General features: G+C 41.4%; 1 protein-coding gene across 1 annotated transcript; it reads right to left on the bottom strand.

The window, feature by feature from the left end:
* Positions 1–540: 540 nt before the first annotated feature.
* LOC109869683 (synaptotagmin-6-like) lies at positions 541–14,993 on the bottom strand. The gene is made up of 7 exons (XM_031804342.1): positions 14,407–14,993; positions 12,628–13,186; positions 10,538–10,658; positions 8,887–9,058; positions 6,223–6,373; positions 5,805–5,911; positions 541–2,195 (listed from the first exon to the last, which is right to left on the bottom strand). The coding sequence occupies exons 1-6, from the start codon at positions 14,991–14,993 to the stop codon at positions 5,840–5,842; spliced, it is 1,662 nt and encodes a 553-aa protein (XP_031660202.1). The 3' UTR covers positions 541–2,195; positions 5,805–5,839.
* Between the last annotated feature and the right edge of the window lie 5,150 nt (positions 14,994–20,143).

Here is a 20,143-nt window from a genome sequence, read left to right as displayed (position 1 = left end):
AGTTATTTGTTTCTGGCCATTTTGAGCCTGTAATCGAACCCAGAAATGCTGTTGCTCCAGATACTCAACTAGTCTAAAGAAGGCCAGTTTTATTGCTTCTTTAATTAGGACAGCAGTTTTCAGTTGTGCTAAAATAATTGCAAAAGGGTTTTCTAATGATCAATTAGCCTTTTAAAATTATGAACTTGGATTAGTTAACACAACGTGCCATTGGAACACAGGAGGGATGGTTGCTAATAATGGGCCTCTGTACGCCTATGTAGATATTCCATAAAAAAAAATCTGTCATTTCCAGCTACAATAGTCATTTACAACATTAACAATGTCTACACTGTATTTCTGATAAATTTGATGTTATTGAAATGGACAAAAAATGTGCTTCTCTTTCAAAAACAAGGACATTTCCAAGTGACTCCAAACTTTGGAACGGTAGTGTACATCTTTAAATGTAACTTTGCACCACCATAATTCATAACTTCTGTCTTTCGTTCTTGCAAAATAAATTGAAATGAAACAAAAATGTAAATACGCAACAGATAATTCGTTTTTTTGTTAAATTTATTACACATTGGACCTCATGTTATGAGTCATTAACAATTCAGGATTTAAACGGAAACAGAAATAAATCAACCCTAACAGGCTTCAATTACAAGAACAGTTGTCAAAACAGTTATATTACAAGTACAAATCTTCAATAAAAAATTGGAAAGTCCGTGCTGTCCATGACGAATGGACAGGATACAAGATCATATTGAGAAACACAACAATAATAATAACAACAGATAAAGGTCTTTAAAACGGTACATAAACTGAGGCTAAATGTATATAACATGATATCATTACGTACTATGGATACAAACACACTAGTCCATATTGTCAGAACAGAAGATCATCATCATCATCATTAAACACACCACTGAAACAGAGGAAGAACAAAACTACAGTCAATTATTTCATACATTTTTTGTCAAATAGAAACAAACTTGGAGTCAAATATCAGGAGTCTAAAATAAATGACATAAATCTAATCAGAAATGTAATCAACAAGTGTACTACTGTATATCTATGTGAGAAAACATAAAACCATACTTTTTTTTAACAAACTGGAGTGAGTCAGATATGAGGAGTCTACCAGTAATGGAAGGAAGGATCTTATCACGATTGTAACCAGTAAATATAGTATGTGAGGAAACCTGAACAATCCTATTGTGAAGAAAGACACAATAATGGTGTGAGGGAATCCATCAAGTGACTCATTGTATTGTGTCTCATAGACCTACCAACTGCTAATTAGAGAAAGGTCACTGACTCACTGCAAGAAATATGCCTGTGACTATCTCTAGGCTAGTTTCCCCCCACACTATCTGTCTGTATCTCTGTCTGTCCGTTTTGTCTGTCTCCCAGACGAAATGAGGTAAACGCCTGCTCTCTCTAGAGGAAGGAAATGGCTAAAACAGTAATATAATGTGTGTGTGTTAAGTACATTTGTTCACTTTTACCATGCTTCTTCTGCATCCTCTGTTTGATTTATACCATCTTCAAACATGCTTTTGCTGCATAGTTGTAGTCAGGCGGAAGCCACATTGTCATCTGGATGGCCATTCCAGTACTATCATTAAGTCACTATAACCTCCTGGGTTAAAAAACAACTACTACTACCAAATCTCAGTGCCAAAGTTGTGTAGATAGAATGCATGGAGAAAGAGTTCAAACAACTACTTCTACATAACCACAGTGCCAAAGTTGTGTTGACAGGATAGATTAATGCAGAGGCTTTGGTTTAGGGCACCCAAGAGCTTAAATTAGAGAAGGTGCCTCTTAAAACCGCTCCTTACATTCTGTAAACAACATCCACTTCCTGATACCCACTATACCAACCTGTTTCTCTATGTGCTTTCAAACATGTGCTTGTCAATTAGTAAAATAATGAAAACACTGTCATGGTCAACATAAAATAACATTAAGGAAGATTCCTGATTTCTATGACATCTTACATAACCCAACTGAGTCAAACAAGAACCCTTCTAATCAAATTGGTATCTTTCATTTACAACCTGTAGAAACTATGAGAATTGAAAGGTTTGGAACATTTGTGAAACATCAGAGCACAGTTAAAAATATATGGCAAATAGAAATCAAACCTGGATGGTGTTCAGCGATAGATGGGAGGCGTTGAGGGTATCTGAAGAATGGGACTAAAAACAAAAGAAAGCTATTGTAAAATATACTGTGTTCATAAAATGTATATAGCATGTACAGTATCAGCTGGAAGTAGAAGCCTCAGTGTTGTTGTCCATTACTTTACCCCAATTAGGGGAGAGGTGGTAGGGTTAGGGAAAATAATAAAGGAAAATATATTTAAAATATATATATATATATTAATATATATTTACAAAAAAATATATATGGGGGATTGGAAATAATGCAGACAATTACAGTGATGGAAAATAAATCAATTAATTGGTAGCCCATGTTTGGTTGCACAAGTTATTATTAAAAACTATTTGTAATCCCTGTTGTATTTTCTCTAATAATTGAAACAATACATTTACTACATAGCGCAGAATATAATGAGTCTCACTGGAAAGAAAACATGAATGAATAATACATAACATATGCCATTTTGCAGACGCTTTTATCCAGACATTTTACGAATGGGTGGGTTGGGAATTTCAATGACTGACATTACTTTAATCATTTTTGTGACAGAACAAATTATAGTTTACCTTTGCTACAAACACGTTTGGCACCAAAAAACTATACACCAATCGGGTTGTTTTCTTTTGTTTGTTTGATACACATTTAGGTATTGAGATGACATCAATTATTAGATTGTACTCATAGTACCACAATGTGGAAATAGACTAAAGAACAATTATCATCAAACCAATATTATTTTTTACCTTTTTATACAGCCAAAAGATTAGAAATACCCACTCATTCTATGGTTTTTCTTTATTTGTACTATTTTCTACATTGCAGAATAATAGTAAAGACATCAAAACTATAAAATAAAACATATGGAATCATGTAGTAACCAAAAAAGTGTTAAACAAATCCACCCTTTCCCTTGATGATAGCTTTGCACACTATTGGTATTCTCTCAACCAGCTTCATGAGGTAGTCACCTGGAATGCATTTCAATTACCAGGTGTGCCTTGTTAAAAGTTAATTTGTGGAATTTCTTTCCTTCTTAATGTGTTTGAGCCAATCAGTTGTGTTGTGAAAAGGTAGTGGTGGTATACAGAAGATAACCCTATCTGGTAAAAGACTAAGTCCATATTATGGCAAGAACATCTCAAATAAGCAAAGAGAAACAACAGTCCATCATTACTTTAAGACATGAATGTCAGTCAATCCAAAGTTTCTTCAAGTGCTGTCGCAAAAACCCTCAAGCGCTATGATGAAACTAGCTCTCGTGAGGACTGCCATAGACCTAGAGTTACCTTTGCTGCAGAGGATAAATTCATCAGAGTTAACTGCACCTCAGTTTGCAGTTTGCAAATGCTTCACAGAGTTCAAGTAACAGACACATTTCAACATCAACTGTTCAGAGGAGACTGTGTGAATCAGGCCTTCATGGTTGAATTGCTGCAATAAAAACACTACTAAAGGACACCATTAAGAAGAAGAGACTTGCTTGGACCAAGAAACACCAGCAATGGATATTAGACTGGTAGAAATCTGTCCTTCGGTCTGATGAGTCCAAATTTGAGAGATTTTTGGTTCCAACCGCCGTGTCTTTGTGAGACGCAGAGTAGGTGAACAGATGATATCCGCATATATTTGTTTTTCAACAAGACAATGAGCCAAGACACACCTTCAGGTTGTGTAAGGGCTATTTGACCATGAAGGAGAGTGATGGAGTGCTGCATCAGATGACCTGGCCTCCACAATCAACCAACCTCAAACCAATTGAGATTGTTTGGACTGAGTTGGACTGCAGAGTGAAGAAAAAGCAGCCAACAAGTGCTCAGCATATGTGGGAACTCCCTCAATACTGTTGGAAAAGCATTCCTCATGAAGCTGGTTGAGAGAATGTCAAGACTGTGCAATAGCTGTCATCAAGGCAAACAGTTATTTGTTAACACCTTTTTGGTTACTACATGATTCCATAAGTGTTATCTCATAGTTTTGATGTCTTCACTATTATTCTACAATGTAGAAAATAGTAAAATATAAGGAAAAACCCTTGAATGAGTATGTGTGTCCAAACTTTTGACTGGTACTGTATATCTGTCCAATATCCAGCAGTACAACCATTAAAAAAACAGTAGAAGAAGTAGCTACATGTCTGCCTACATGTACTGTAAACGCTGACTTATTGGATTTTGTTGAATAATGTTCAATAACGCAAATCATATGTTTGGATTTAGATCAAACTCCTCAACAATATTCAATAAACTAATCCTTGTATAAAGAGCAGATTGAAAGTCACCCCATTACAAATTGCTCCAGTGTACCTCTGGCTGATAGACAAGACAATAGGAAATGAGCAGTTGATTATTGGTCCACCGAGGGTCATATTCTCCTATTCTGGAGAAGAGGTCTGGACGCTGCAGGATAAGGAAAACTCCCAAAACACAACAATACTAGTTCTATACCTAATTTGTATTCTGGTGGGAAGTACAAACTTTACATGAGCAGATAGAGGACTGTGCTTTACAGTTTCAAACCAACCCCAGAGAACAGAATACGATAAGAAGGTGCTGAAGAAGTGCGGTACGTTCAGCTGAGAGAGGAAAACTATGGGAACAGGAGTAATGAGAATACACTTCGATGGAAGAGGTAAGAGAACCAAGACTGACTAGGAGAAAACAAAGCGAGAGGTAAGGGTGGTTCGGAGTCTGTGTGCTATTCAACTCTTCGTTGTTCCATAGAAAGACACTCAGGTGCTATGCTCCAATACAATGTGCTCGTATTATGTGCTGATCATATTTGTTGATTCAATGAACCGATATAAACTCGATGAACACTATTTGACTGGTTAAAACCACCCCTTTAAGCTCTGTTCATTACTCCTGAAAATGTAATATTTTGTGTCGAGAACATATACAACATAGCTACTATTTTCAAATGAGTTTGTTGCCTTGTTTGGCTTGGTTACTATGACAGTTAATGTTTGGTGAAAGAACTACACATTTGACTGTGTCACAATGGTTTTTTCTGTTACTGCCGCACAAAAGGAGAAAGGAAGGGCAGACGGCTTTAGACATTCCACAGTTCCTTCCACTGTCCTTCAGTTCCTATCTTACCCCATATCCTTCAGTTCTCGTTCTCTGTCTCTCTGGGGAACATCAACTGCATTCAAAGTGTGGTTTCCATGTGGGGCCTCTCATCAAAGAGCTCTGCAGTGCTGAGCAGAAACGTCAGTGTGTTTAGGCCGAGTCCCTGTGAGAGCGCTGTGATCACATTCCATCAGCCTCAACCCAAAGATAGATACACTGGAAAACGGCAGTCTGCTGTTCCGCTCAGACAACAATCTTCCCCTTTGGGGACTCACGTGAGAAGATCAGCTCAGGATCAAAACCAAACCAAAGCCTCCCACGTACTGGGTCTGACTCCAGAACTGTCATTCGAATGTTTATTTTTTTATTTTTTTTAAACAACGTTACTTTCACAAATAACTGACGATGCTGATCCAGGATCTGGTCTTAGGACTGGGAGCACTCTGTGGCTACACTTGAGGGAAAGTGAAGACTGAGAGAGAGACTCAGTGGGGTTATGTTTCTCCTTAGGCTCAGGCGGACAGAACAGACAGGAAGTAAGATCAGTAGGAGAGATAGAAGAGGCCCAAACCAAACCTGGGCCGTTCCGCTAGGGTCACATGTGGTTCTGCTCAGGGGCTAGCAGGACGCCTGGGGGATGGGCAGGAGCCCTGGCTGTCAAAACTGGCCGTCCGCGTTTTCCACTGCAGTACACAGACAGACAGACAGACAGACAGACAGACAGACAGACAGACAGACAGACAGACAGACAGACAGACAGACAGACAGACAGACAGACAGACAGACAGACAGACAGACAGACAGACAGACAGACAGACAGACAGACAGACAGAGTTAGAACATAGATATTACACTGTTACAATATCTGACATTGATTTTATCCGACATGTGATCGTTGAAAAAAAGTTTATAGTACTATATACAATATAGTACGTATAGTAAATATAGTCTACACATTATTCTTCACACACTGCAACGTGCTGTATGAACTAACCTCTTTCTCTGATTTCTTGGCCTCCAGTAGGGGGTGCCAGTGTGCAATGGGCTTGCGTGGGTACGCCAGCATCTCGTTCCAGTGGCCCTTGCCAAGCCCCTCAGCACTGCACCCCACACGGTTCACACCAATGATTTCATTGTGACCAACCCTGCAGGGGCCAGACAACACACACAACATCACACAACGACAACACAACATTATAGCTAATCCTGCTCTTCAGACACACTACATTACAAAATGCAGGGTTGATTCTATAGCTGAATTTTTATTACATGCAGCGGTGTAAATGGAGAAAAATATTCTGTGAAACCACCAACGTAAAATAGTGGAATTCACCTGAAATAAACTAATTTGGCATCTCCAACTCTTATTACATACATTTTGTTATCAGAGGATACAGTTGCAAGAACTGAAAGGGAGAGGTGAGGTGATCATGTCGCGGTTGTAATTCATGTGAATAGAGCTGAGTCATCTAGGTGGTAAATGCGATGAAGAAAGGGTTTGTGCTCAACAACTACAAACGATAACGGCACCAACAAACTCCTCTCTGGATTGGCTCAGGATTGGCTCAGACCAATGGTGATGTTTGTTCTCCCTCGTCATAATCCCTACACCCACAATATAATCCTAGATCGAAGGGACTGACTAGTAAACAAAACAAGGACAACTTGATAACCACAGTAGACTCGGTTTGCCAGTTAGCAACACACACGTGTATTAATAAACTAGCACACCTGCACCCATTTAACCAGCCTTGTTTGTTGATAAAGACGACCCTCAGAGCATCCCTTCAGCCAGCGAAGTGAATGTCCTGACTCCTGACCTTTTCTTTCTCTTTGTTGTCCAGTTTGTTTAAAAAAAAAATAGACAACACACAGAGTGCTCTATTCGAGGAGGCGTATCGTGCAAACTGCACAAGATACAGAATACTCCTCTGAGAGAAGCGTCTGAGTTAAATGTTTTGACAATGTTTCAGCAGACGTAAAACTGAGTTCAATCTAACATTGTCTCTCTTGACAGACTCCCACCAAGTGGCTGGAAAGTGTGCAAAAGCAGATTTGTATTGACATTAAAACTCGTTGTTCAACCACTCCACAAATTTCTTGTTAACAAACTATAGTTTTGGCAAGTTGGTTAGGACATCTACTTTGTGCATGACACAAGTCATTTTTCCAACAATTGTTTACAGACAGATTATTTCACTTATAATTCACTGTCTCACAATTCCAGTGGGTCAGAAGTTTACATAAACTAAGTTAACTGTGCCTTTAAACACCTTTGAGAATTCAAGAAAATTATGTCATGGCTTTAGAAGCTTCTGATAGGCTAATTGACACCATTTGAGTCAATTGGAGGTGTACCTGTGGATGTATTTCAAGGCCTACCTTCAAACTCAGTGTCTCTTTGTTTGACATCATTGGAAAATAAATAGAAATCAGCCAAGACCTCAGAAAAATAATTGTAGACCTCCACGAGTCTGTTTCATCCTTGGGAGCAATTTCCAAATGCCTAAAGGTACCACATTCATCTGTACAAACAATAGTACGCAAGTATAAACACCATGGGACCACGCAGCTGTCATACCGCTCAGGAAGCGTTTTGTCTCCTGGAGATGAACATACTTTGGTGCGAAAAGTGCAAATCAATCCCAGAACAACAGCAAAGGACCTTGTGAAGATGCTGGAGGAAACAGGTACAAAAGTATCTATAGTCACAGTAAAATGAGGCCTATATCGACATAACCCGAAAGGCCGCTCAGCAAGGAAGAAGCCACTGCTCCAAAACCGCCATAAAAAAGCCAGACTATGGTTTGCAACTGCACATGGGGACTAAGATCATACTTTTTTGTATCTGATGAAATAAAAATAGAACTGTTAGGTCATAATGACCATCGTTATGTTTGGAGGAAAAAGGGGGAGACCTGCAAGCCGAAGAACACCATCCAAATCGTGATGCACGGGGGTGGCAGCATCGTGTTGTGGGGGTGCTTTGCTGCAGGAGGGACTGGTGCACTTCACAAAATAGATGGCATCATGATGTAGGAAAATTATGTGGATATATTGAAGCAACATCTCAAGACATCAGTCAGAAAGTTAATGCTTGGTCGCAAATGTGTCTTCCAAATGGACAATGACCCCAAGCATACTTCCAAAGTTGTGGCAAACTGGCTTGAGGACAACAAGTGGCCATCACAAAGCCCTGACTTCAATCCTATAGAAAATTTGTGGGCAGAACTGAAAAAGTGTGCACGAGCAAGGAGGCCTACAAAACCTGACTCAGTTACACCAGCTCTGTCAGGAGGAATGGGCCAAAATTCACCCAAATTATTGTGGGAAGCTTGTGGAAGGCTACCCCAAAACATTTGACCCAAGTTACAATTTAAAGGCAATGCTACCAAATACTAATTGAGTGTATGTAAACTTCTGACCCACTGGGAATGTGATGAAAGAAATAAAAGCTGAAATAAATCATTCTCTCTACTATTATTCTGACATTTCACATTCTTAAAATAAAGTGGTGGTCCTAACTGACAGGGAATTCTTACTAAGATTAAATGTCAGGATTTGTGAAAAACTGAGTTTAAATGTATTTGGCTAAGGTGTATGTAAACTTCCGACTTACACCGTAGGTGCCAATATATATTTTTGAAACAGTACGTACAAGTCATAGTCCATGACTGAGATGTGCAGGCTGACGTGGTCCATGCTGTCTGGGGGGATGTCGAAGATGATGGCCTCGTTGTACGTGGGGTTCAGAGTGTTCTTCTTGATGGTTGTCTTCTTCTTTTTCAAACGCCTCCCGTCACAGACGAGAGACACTTTGACGTATGGATCTGCCAATGAGAGAAAGGAAAGGTATGAGGTGCTTATAACAAATCTAAATTCTATATTCTATAGCTACATTATCTTGAGATTAATCCTCAAATCAAATTTCCTGCAAACAGTCTGTCACGAGAGACATCCTGAGAGAATGAGATGACAAGTTTGTCTTTCAATGCTTGGATGTTAGTCTCTGTTAGTGTGATTTTTCGATAGAGATAGTGTAGATCTACCTCTATAACACTTGACATGCAGGCATTGTCTCAGCATTTGAGAATCGAATGCTATTCTAATTATTGTAGGCCTACAGTGACCTCACCTTAACTCAAACACATCTGTTTTGATACAGCAGCTGCGGCGATCAATTTCATTTCCCATACGTATTTCCCATGTGTATTCCCACTCCTGCTCTACTTAAACCTAAATATAGCAATAACATCCTTGAAAATGTCTGGAATAATTCGCTGTACATTAAATATTGATGAGTCAACACCTCAAGTGTTGAAAGCGGAGGAAGTGAAGGCATTCGACAGAGTGCTTTAACGGGATAAAGTGAAACATTATTGTGGTGAATACTGATTTCAATCTTCATCTGTCAGCTCCTATGATACATTATGCCAGTATAATAGTCAGATGTAAGCTGCCCTCGATTCATAAACAAAATATAAGGAGGACTTGCTTTGCAACCAAATATGCTTCAGGGTACCGTTGATTAGCCATGGTTTACTGCACACAGACCCAGTTCAATTCAGCAACAACTGGGAGACGTGTAAATCCTCTGATGAGGGATGTATAACTTGTCAAATGTAAATAAAGATGAGAGGTAAATAATAACATGTCTTATTTTGGGTTGAATGAATACAACCCGATTCATGACATTTAACTCACAGTGAATGTCACTTTCATTTCGAAGCAAACATATTTCCTGCAATGGTATCTGGTTATTGATAACATAAATGGAATATGGAACAGCAGACTTTTAGGCTGTGTCTCAATTGGCACCCCATTCCCTACATCGTGCACTACTTTTGCCCAGAGCACTATACAGTATATAGAGAATGGGCTGCCATTTGGGATGCAAACTTACATAACAATGAACACCACCTGAAACCTCATAGAAATAAGCTGCTGGAGATGACATCTTCATATTGCCACTGATGAATATTAATAGATTCCCACAGAACTAGAAGCGGTAGAGAGGACTTTCCTTAGTTTGCTGGTTTTATTTGACATTTTATGTGACTGTATTTATAATTTCGTATGTAACAGTCAGGGTAGGGTGTATTTCTACTTTGAGTCATTACCACAAACAATGAGTCACACATATGCACGTAGACATGGACACACATGCACGCACGCACGCACGCACACACACACACACACACACACACACACACACACACACACACACACACACACACACACACACACACACACACACACACACACACACACACACACACACACACACACACACACACACACACACCTACCTGAGTATCCCGTGATATCCATGGCCTTGAGGTTCCTGCACTTGATGACCGTGAGAGTGAGTCGTCCAGCAGTGGGCAGGTAGCATAGTGAGAACATGATCTCTCCCAGGTCCACACTCTCCTGTATTAACAAACAGAAAAAAATGAAAGTTACACACACACAGCACTGGAAGGATTCCTTCAGGCCCTACTGACAGAAGGGCAAAAACACTAGGATGGAAATGGATTGTAAAGCCAAAGTCATTATTACAATATCCCTCAAGAGCTGTATTTGTGTGAAGCCTGCCATCGCACACAGAACTGACTATCAGGCTCACGCTCAATAAGTTATAAGGAAAAATCTGCAGGACAGTGACAAATGGGCACTCTATGGCCCTTTGTGGAATTACACATCTAAAGACATACAACATAGAAAGTTACAGTGGGTTACAGGAAACGAAGCTAAGGAACTATGTGGAGACTGCAGTAATGTTCTCTTATCAGTTAGTTTAAGCATTGCCCCTTTGCCCTCTCTGTCTGAAGGCAATATGACCTGTTATTAATGCCTCCTCTCAGTAAAAAAGTATAACTTTTCAGGGTATTAGTGCAGCGTTGTAGCCAAAGGGAAAGGATTAAAGCGGGGGTTGGGTGTGGGGCGAAGGCATGGGCTGCAAGTGTCAATGTTATTTGGGAAAATGCAAAAATCTGGGTTTGAGCCAGGATTAGTGTTCAAATTTAAAATATGGCTCAGGTCAGATCTTTTTTTTTTTTTCTGAAGCAATACAACGACACCCGTTCAATCCCTCTGAGTTTCTAGTCAGCCACTGTCATTTAGTACTATGTCACCACAGGATGAAGCAGTGGAAACAGTGGGCCTACCTACACATTTCTATTATGTATTACAGATATGGATTCATCTCCCTCTATCCGGTCAATGATTAGTAAGCAAACCCTCCCGAAACAGTTTGTACGGATCAAACATGCTCTAAGACACTGCCTGATGTCAAGAATTCTTTCGCTCCGTCCTTCTCCCAGCCCGCCCCCCTCTAGACTCTTTATCTTCCTAATGCCCGTGGGTTGGTATTATCGATGCATTCCCATGATCTATTAACTATTAACAGAGTAAAGCTGCCGGCTGATACTCTTCTCCACACAAACCCCCCTCTGACCGGCGTTTGGGGTTCTCAGCTCTATTCTCAGCTCTATTCTCAGCTCTATTCTCAGCTCTAAACATTTACATTTGTAAACAGTCCTTTCGTCCATCCCAAGGCTCAGGCTCATGTTATACAGGTACATGCTCCTAAACCCCCGTATTGTTTAATCTACTGCTTCCTTATTGAAACCATTCTTGAGACATTTCCAACCCCCTTGTCTGCATACTGCGTACTTAACTTTGCAATTGCCTACAAGATGGTGAGCTAGGGAGTTTTGGCAGTGAGTCATTTCCTTGTTCAATAAAATGTGTGTGCTGAGCAACGAGGCAACTGCTTTCTGCCACTTTAGCAATAACTACTAGATTATTGAGCGGTGCCTCCAAAGGCAGCTGAAGTTCAACAATACAGGCCACAGATAATACTCTGGCTGAAGTGCCTTCCAGTGAAGAGAAGCATCGAATAGATTCCCAACCGATGCCAACAACATAGTGCACTGCTGCACTTAGCACAACAAGACATCCTCATGACACCATCAAAAAAAGATTAGTGTAAAAATTAATGACCACTTTTAGTATGTCGTTGGAAGGATCACATTTTTTTTTTTTTGCCCAGACAGTTTCACGACCTTGTACTTGTTATGCCTTTAGATTATAACTACTGTCATTTCCTATGATGAGAACAACATCTTACATTAGAAAAGTATTTACGTTTTTTTTTTAAGTAAAATGTTCATCTTTTTTTCTGGGGGGCATAATGATTTGAATGAGGTTATTATTCTAACTGGTTACACATGTGAACAATGTTAACTCTCGGCTGGTCCCAGATCTGTTTGTGCTCTCTTGCCACCTCCTATGCCAAACAATGGCCATAGGAGTTGACAAGACAGCACAAACAGATCTGGGACCAGACTATGTCAACTCTGCTTTAAGTGAGAGACAAACAGACATATGTTCTTACAGTTGTGGTGTACTGAATGTCCCTCCAAATGTCCGTCTCCCTGGAGAGGTCTGACGTCTCAACGAGGTTATCCACCACCACCTCCCCGATCATATCATGTCTGGAGAACCTGTCAAAGTCAAACACGCTCATGTGGAGCTTCCTAACAGCCAGCTCATCATAAGGCACGGGGAACTGGAAGGACTCGTCGAACGTGGGGTTGAGCGTCTTCCGGTGGACACGCGTCTGGAACTTCTTGCGATCAGGGAGAAGATAGATTTTGACGTAGGGGTCGGAGCTGCCGCACAGGTCCTTGGCGGGCAGGTCGAAGGCTTTGAGGATGTTGACCAGGAGGGCCTCATTTTCATAATCGTACTTCAGTGAGAAGTTGATCTTCCCACAGTTCTTGGCGTTGCTGTTCTTGGCGGACTCGTCAGTGTCCAGGGTCTTCTGTCTGTAGAGCTCGGGTTTGATGCGTCCGATGCTGGTGGGCTGCTCGTCCTCGTCCAAATAGTCATTGCCAAGGTCCAGGCTGATCGACTGCATCTGTCTGGGCAGGTGCCTTTTGAACGAGCTGTGTCTGCAGAGACAGAGGAGACGGAGGAGAGAGAGGGGGGAAAAATACGAGAACCTTATAAAACCATGCAATCGGCAGTAGCAAAGGGCAGTGTATACAAAAGCAGAGACAGTGGAGAGAGAGGGGGAAATATAAACAGCTTCATTATGGTGCCTGGAGGAGTCAGTGTTTGAACAATTGTGCTTGATTGCCCAGCAGGTGAATTCAATTCCAAGTGGTTTTTGAATCTTAATAGTGTTTCTGCAACTTAGAACCCTATGGTCCTCGATGCAATTTATTTTACTCAGTAGTACAAATAGTCCTCATCTTAGGGTCTGTTATTCAATACGGGTATGGGGTCTTACAAGACAACAGCACATAGAGATTATGTTATTGAAAAACAATTTGAGTTACATCCAATAATCAGACCCCCTGTTGGAGTTGTGGCTATGTGAAATAATAGCTGTGGGATTGTTTTACTGGTGTTTCCCCCCACGCTAAACTGTATTCCATTACTTCTCATGAAGTGATCTGGAGATTATAATTACCATATTTTAAATTAACAGCACCAAATGGCTCACAGGCAGAAAGTATATGGGCTTGGGAGGACCAAAACAAAATGAAACTTAATTGCCTTTTTGCACTGTGATAATCATGCAGAAACTGTATTTTTAAATGGCTGCGGAATAATAAATTGGATTCGGATAAAAAATGAATGACCAACTTTCTTAGTGCAGTTATTAGGAGATTCGTGAGGTCCCTATGAGGATTCTTTATAGCTGACGATTGATATTTCTGCTGACTACCAGACCCATTCAGTTTTCTGTATGTATTTGTGTGTCTATGTTAGTGTGTGCATGTGTGTGTGCGTGTGTGTGTTCGTGTGTGTGCGTGCGTGTGCGTGTGTTTGCGTGTGTGCGTGTGTGCGTGTGTGCGTGTGTGTGCGTGTGTGTGTGTGTGTGTGTGTGTGTGTGTGTGTGTGTGTGTGTGTGTGTGCGGCTGTGGAATACTCAAGTGGATTCAGGTAGATTAAAAGTGCATTTTCTATCTTTGTTGCCATTATGTGAATATTTGGCCTGTACTGTCAGGTTCCTATGAGGGTTGCCAATTCCTGGGATTCTTTAGAACTGACTATTGATATTTCTGCTAACTAACTGAGCCTTTTAGTTTTCTGACCACGCCTCTGTGTGTGCGTATGTTTGTGTGTTTATGTATTCATGTCGATGGCGCGAGTGTGTGCTAACCTGGAGGAGGAAGCAGGCTCAGTGGCCTGCCGCTGCATGCGTTGAGTACGCCTCATAAAGTGTTCCCTCATTGACAGCTGCACCTCCGCTGGGATATCAGGTGACGTGTGGCTTATCTTCACAGCAGCCTCCAGGAAACCCACGGAACCCATCGGGTCCTTCACTTTCTCCGTTGCCATGGTGACCGGTGACTTCTGCTGGTTGGGGCTTGGGAGGAACTGGTGCTGGGGCTGAGGAGGGTGGATGTGGAGGTGGAAGGGGGGGCAGTCGTCTGGGGGACCGCAGGCCGGGGTCAGGGCTGCAGAGCTGGAGGAAAGGGCTGCTGTCGCCTTGTTCTGCCAGTAAGGCACCCAGCACAGCTTCCAGGAGGCGAAGGCACAAAGAGTCAACAGGACAAGTCCGCACACCACAAACACGCTGAGTAGGAGGCCAAAAGTGACATCTGGAGCAGATCCGCAGGGACCAAACGCAGGATCACACAATATGGACAAACAGATGGTGGAGACAGTGAGAAGAAAATCAGAATCAATTAGATTGAAACACAAAATATGGAACAGTAGATCAGTATGGCACAGCGGGTGCCGCATCACATTAACACCGTAGATTGGTATTGCTGTATCAGTGGCAATGAAACACTGGCGGTAGGTCAGCCAAATGTTTACTATCCAACCTGTTTTCGGAAGATTGATGATCATATTATACATTTGTCTTCATTGCTGTATGGATGTGTGTGATAAATGCATAAAAGCTCATCCTTAGAAATGGACTCTGCATGAGGGGATAAAGCGCCACTGTTCACCCCAGCTTCCTCTGTTATTGTTTTTGTTTCGTGAACGAAACAGAGGTGAGGTGCGTCGAGCAGTGTGGTCCACAAAAATTGCTCTACATATTTTGTTGTTCTATCACGTGTGCAATGATGTCCGAGGGGGGAAAACAGTGTTGGTTGTTTGCAGTAACTTCTTTGTTGTTGTAATATCCCAAACGAATGTGGCAGTTCCCCCATTAAGGATTACAGCTTTAAAGCAGTAAAAAGATAAGTAACACACACACACACACACACACACACACACACACACACACACAGTTGTTATCGCAGTAGCACACACTTTGTTAGACTTGCAACTGAGTTAAAAAAAAAGTAATTACAGTTAACTCTGATAAATCATAAATAGGCATATCATCTATTTCAATAGCAACAAAGACTCTTGGGATAACTGCCGCAGAGATAGTTGCATCAATGAATGGGGTGTGTTTCTAGCCTATCTGTACGTGTGTGGGTGTTAAGACGAGATGGGGGTGGGGTGGGCTTGGAACAACCCAAGTCATTTCTTTTTCAACATTATGAATATGCTTTCTGGAAGAACAAATGGGATCCAAAGACCTGGAGAGCCAACGAAAATGCTGACAGGCAGCACCAAGCAAACATTAATATGAATTGAGAAGGCATAGAGAAAACATCACACTGTTGGCTTGGCTTCACCCAGTGTTATACAGTAAATATATTCTTGATGCAATGTAATTATTTTTCTCCACCTGATACTTGCCAACGCTTCCATACTTCCACAGTGGAAAGTTGACTTTTATTTCTTCGGTTTGCTGCAGCATTCGTTCTTTGCTGCTGCAGTCTTGATTACTCTGATTTGTCTGCAATAATTCACACTGAACAGTCCCTGAGCATCTTGGGGCTTTCTAAGTGTATTCTGACTCCAATCTCAACATAATTCCCAACTGTTAGATAGATAAGACGACCTGCTCCGAGGCAGATTCAATTAGTTCCTTTTATAAAATTCAGCTGGCTCAACTGTTTCTCAGTTTAATGGACAAATATGAGCATATGTTAAACATTATTACTGCAGGATATTTGTTTGTTCAACAGTTACATTATAGCCTATGACATAATATTTGAAGAGGAAGATTTGCAAGTGGTTCAAATGAAACATGGATGCAATATCAGCATGGATTCTTCTTTTTCTACATTTGATCCTTTCAGAATCCTTTCACACTTTACCTGATCTTGCATTATTATTATTATTAGATATCTTCATGCATGCTTCATGGTTTCGAGTGCACTTATAACTTTCAAATGTCCACAGATAAAAATGGTTCATTTTTACTCAGACGAAAACTCTCATGTTCAGAAACCATCCATCAAATCATTTTTTAAATTGAGTGTCCAGCACGGAGCGCTTTAGGCTTATCCAAGATGGAGACTAGATTTCCAAGACTGGGGGATTTGTGCCTCTGCTCCTAGGGGATTTCAACATTATCCCCAGCCATGACTTCTCCTTGTCAACTACCATTCCTCACAGCTCGGCACAAAGGACAGTGTTGACCAACCTATCACTGGCACATTTTTCAGTTGCTGTGATGAAAAATGAGAAGATACAGTAGATTGATGGTTTATGTTGACTATCTGAAGGGAGCATAGACTGGATATTTTATGTCGCTGAGAAGAATTTTCCCAAGATATGTAACCACCGATAACATTAAACACATTACCAATTGGTTGATAAAGGGATACCTCAGTCTTCCAGTCATTGCGCTAACACTTGTTAGTATCCGATTAATTATCCTAAGCACATACTTATTTCCCAATATGACAGCATAACCGGACATTGAATCATCGGAACACGGAGCCAAATACTGCGTGCACTGACAGTCTGTATTCCGCACATTAGATGGTTGACATACAGTTATCAGAGCTCTATTTGCTCTACATATAGTGGTGTCCACACTAGAGACAGTGATGTACGCCCACAGCTTTAGAGGCAGTGAAGTTCTATTTTCTCTCTGTGTGATGTAATGTACACACTAGACAGTGCTGCAGCTGTAGATACTGGGCAGCGAGGCCAAGGCCCACTGGGGGCTGATCATGGTGCAGTCTTTTGTGTTCCTTCAGACAGACAGACTGGTGGTGACAGACAGACAGACAGACAGACCTATGGACTCTGGTCAAAAGTAGTACACTATATGGGGATTAGGGTGCCATTTTGGGAGGTACACAGAGTATTGGTCATGGTGCAAGGGTGGTGTTCCTTCCCAAACCCGACAAACAAATAGTAAGGAAGCAGAGCAGTGTGAGGCCGTTACCCCAAGTGGGGTGCTGGGCCCAACCACACTGAGACAGACAGACAGACAGACAGACAGGCAGGCAGGCAGGCAGGCAGGCAGACAGGCAGACAGGCAGACAGGCAGGCAGGCAGGCAGGCAGACAGACAGACAGACAGACAGACAGACAGACAGACAGACAGACAGACAGACAGACAGACAGACAGACAGACAGACAGACAGACAGACAGACAGACAGACAGACAGACAGACAGACAGACAGACAGACAGACAGACAGACAGACAGACAGACAGACAGACAGACAGACAGACAGACAGACAGACAGACAGACAGACAGACAGACAGACAGACAGACAGACAGACAGACAGACAGACAGACAGACAGACAGACAGACAGACAGACAGACAGACAGACAGACAGACAGACAGACAGACGTGGGAACGAAATCCTGACCTCAGGATTTAAAACACTATTGATGATCACATCCTCCCAAGACGGATCAGCTTTACAATCAACCAACAGGAATTGTTCAGGACGCCTTCTCATGACAGAACCAGTCAGCTTAGGCTACTCAATCGATACTCTCAGAGGTTGACACGACTGTGTGAAGATCTCCTTCAGGTGTGGATTTAGAAAGGTGAGGAAGAAAATATTGAGGTATGATGCAGTGATAGATGATTGACTACTGCTATTTTAATAGCACAGACATAGCATCTGTGCTGTATCTCTAAGCCAGCTGGAGTACTCCCAATGGTTTAAACATCAATATGGTGTCTTGCATTATTGGCTCTCCCTGGGCCAATATTTTTTGATTAATTACATTACACCATGATGTAAATGAGAAAGGTCCAACCACAGTAAATACTAACGACAGCTAGTGCAGTAGTGGTACATGTACAGTGCCTTGTAAAAGTGTTCATCCCCTTGGTGTTTTTCCTATTTTGTTGCATTACAACCTGTAATTTAAATGGATTTTTATTTGGATTTCATGTAATGGACATACACAAAATAGTCCAAATTAGTAAAGTGAAATGAAAAAAAAAAGTTGTTAACATTTTTTACTTTTTTTTAAAAGGAAAATTGGTGCCTGCATATGTATTCACCCCCTTTGCTATGAAGTCCCTAAATAAGATCTGGTGCAACCAATTACCTTCAGAAGACACATAATTAGTTAAATAAAGTCCATCTGTGTTCAATCTAAGTGTCACATGATCTGTCACATGATCTCAGTATATATACACCTGTTCTGAAAGGCCCCAGAGTCTGCAACACCACTAAGCAAGGGGCACCACCAAGCAAGTGAAACCATGAAGACCAAGGAGCTCTCCAAACAGGTCAGGGACAAAGTCATGGAGAAGTACAGATCAGGGTTGGGTTCTAAAAAAATATCAGAAACTTTGAACATCCCACAGAGCACCATTAAATCCATTATTAAAACATTTAAAAAATATGTCACCACAACAAACCTGCCAAGACAGGGCCACCCGCCAACACTCACAGACAGGGCAAGGAGCGCATTAGTCAGAGAGGCAACAAAGAGACCAAAGATAACCCTGAAAGAGCTGCAAAGCTCCACAGCGGAGATTGGAGTATCTGTCCATAGGACCACTTCAAGCCGTACACTCCACAGAGCTGGGCTTTACGGAAGAGTGGTCAGAAAAAAGCCATTGCTTAAAGAACAAAATAAGCAAACACGTTTGGTGTTCGCCAAAAGGCATGTGAGAGACGGCCCCAAACATATGGAAACAGGTACTCTGGTCAGATGAGACTAAAATTTAGCTTTTTGGCCATCAAGGAAAAAGCTGTCTGGCTCAAACCCAACACTTTCATCACCCCGAGAACACCATCCCCACAGTGAAGCATGGTGGTGGCAGCATCATGCTGTGGGGATGTGTTTCATCGGCAGGGACTGGGAAACTGATCAGAATTGAAGGAATGATGGATGGCGCTAAAGGGAAATTCTTGAGGGAAACCTGTTTCAGTCTTCCAGAGATTTGAGACTGGGACAGAGGTTCACCTTCCAGCGGGACAATGACCCTAAGCATACTGCTAAAGCAACACTCGAGTGATTTAAGGGGAAACATTTAAATGTCTTGGAATGGCTTAGTCAAAGCCCAGACCTCAATCCAATTGAGAATCTGTGGTATGACTGAAAGATTGCGGTACACCAGCAGAACCCATCCAACTTGAAGGAGCTGGAGCAGTTTTTATGTGAAGAATGGGCAAAGATCCTAGTGGCTAGATGTGCCAAGCTTGTAGAGACATACCCCAAGAGACTTGTAGCTGTAATTGCTGCAAAAGGTGTCTCTACAAAGTATTGACTTTGGGAGGGGTGATTAGTTATGCATGCTTAAGTTTTCAGATTTGTTTGTCTTATTTCTTGTTTGTTTCACAATAAAAAATATTTTGCATCTACAAAGTGGTAGGCATGTTGTGTAAATCAAATGATTCAAATCCCCCCAAAATCTATTTTAATTCCAGGTTGTAAGCCAACAAAATAGGAAAAATGCGAAGGGGGGGTGAATAATTTTGCAAGCCACTGTAGCTGTGATTCAACCCTTATATTTCCACAACATCAATCCATGTGTTTGAGCCTACATAGGCCTTGTATCAAAAGACCACGTGACAGAATATGTCATGTTTCTGGACTTATAATTGAAAAAAAG

Source organism: Oncorhynchus kisutch, linkage group LG24 (assembly GCF_002021735.2).
Source record: "Oncorhynchus kisutch isolate 150728-3 linkage group LG24, Okis_V2, whole genome shotgun sequence".
In the NCBI taxonomy this organism is placed as follows: Eukaryota; Metazoa; Chordata; class Actinopteri; order Salmoniformes; family Salmonidae; genus Oncorhynchus; species Oncorhynchus kisutch.
Note: the sequence above shows the minus strand (reverse complement) of the source record. Positions and strands in the feature narration are given on the sequence as shown.

Excerpts from the sequence above, each read along its gene's own strand:
- LOC109869683 (XM_031804342.1), bottom strand. The coding sequence starts at position 14,993 with ATGCGGCACCCGCTGTGCCATACTGATCTACTGTTCCATATTTTGTGT. Across the intron at positions 6,374-8,886 it reads TCAGTCATGGACTATGACTT|GGTTGGTCACAATGAAATCA; the intron begins GTACGTACTGTT and ends TGGCCCCTGCAG. Across the intron at positions 5,912-6,222 it reads CCAAGAAATCAGAGAAAGAG|TGGAAAACGCGGACGGCCAG; the intron begins GTTAGTTCATAC and ends TGTGTACTGCAG.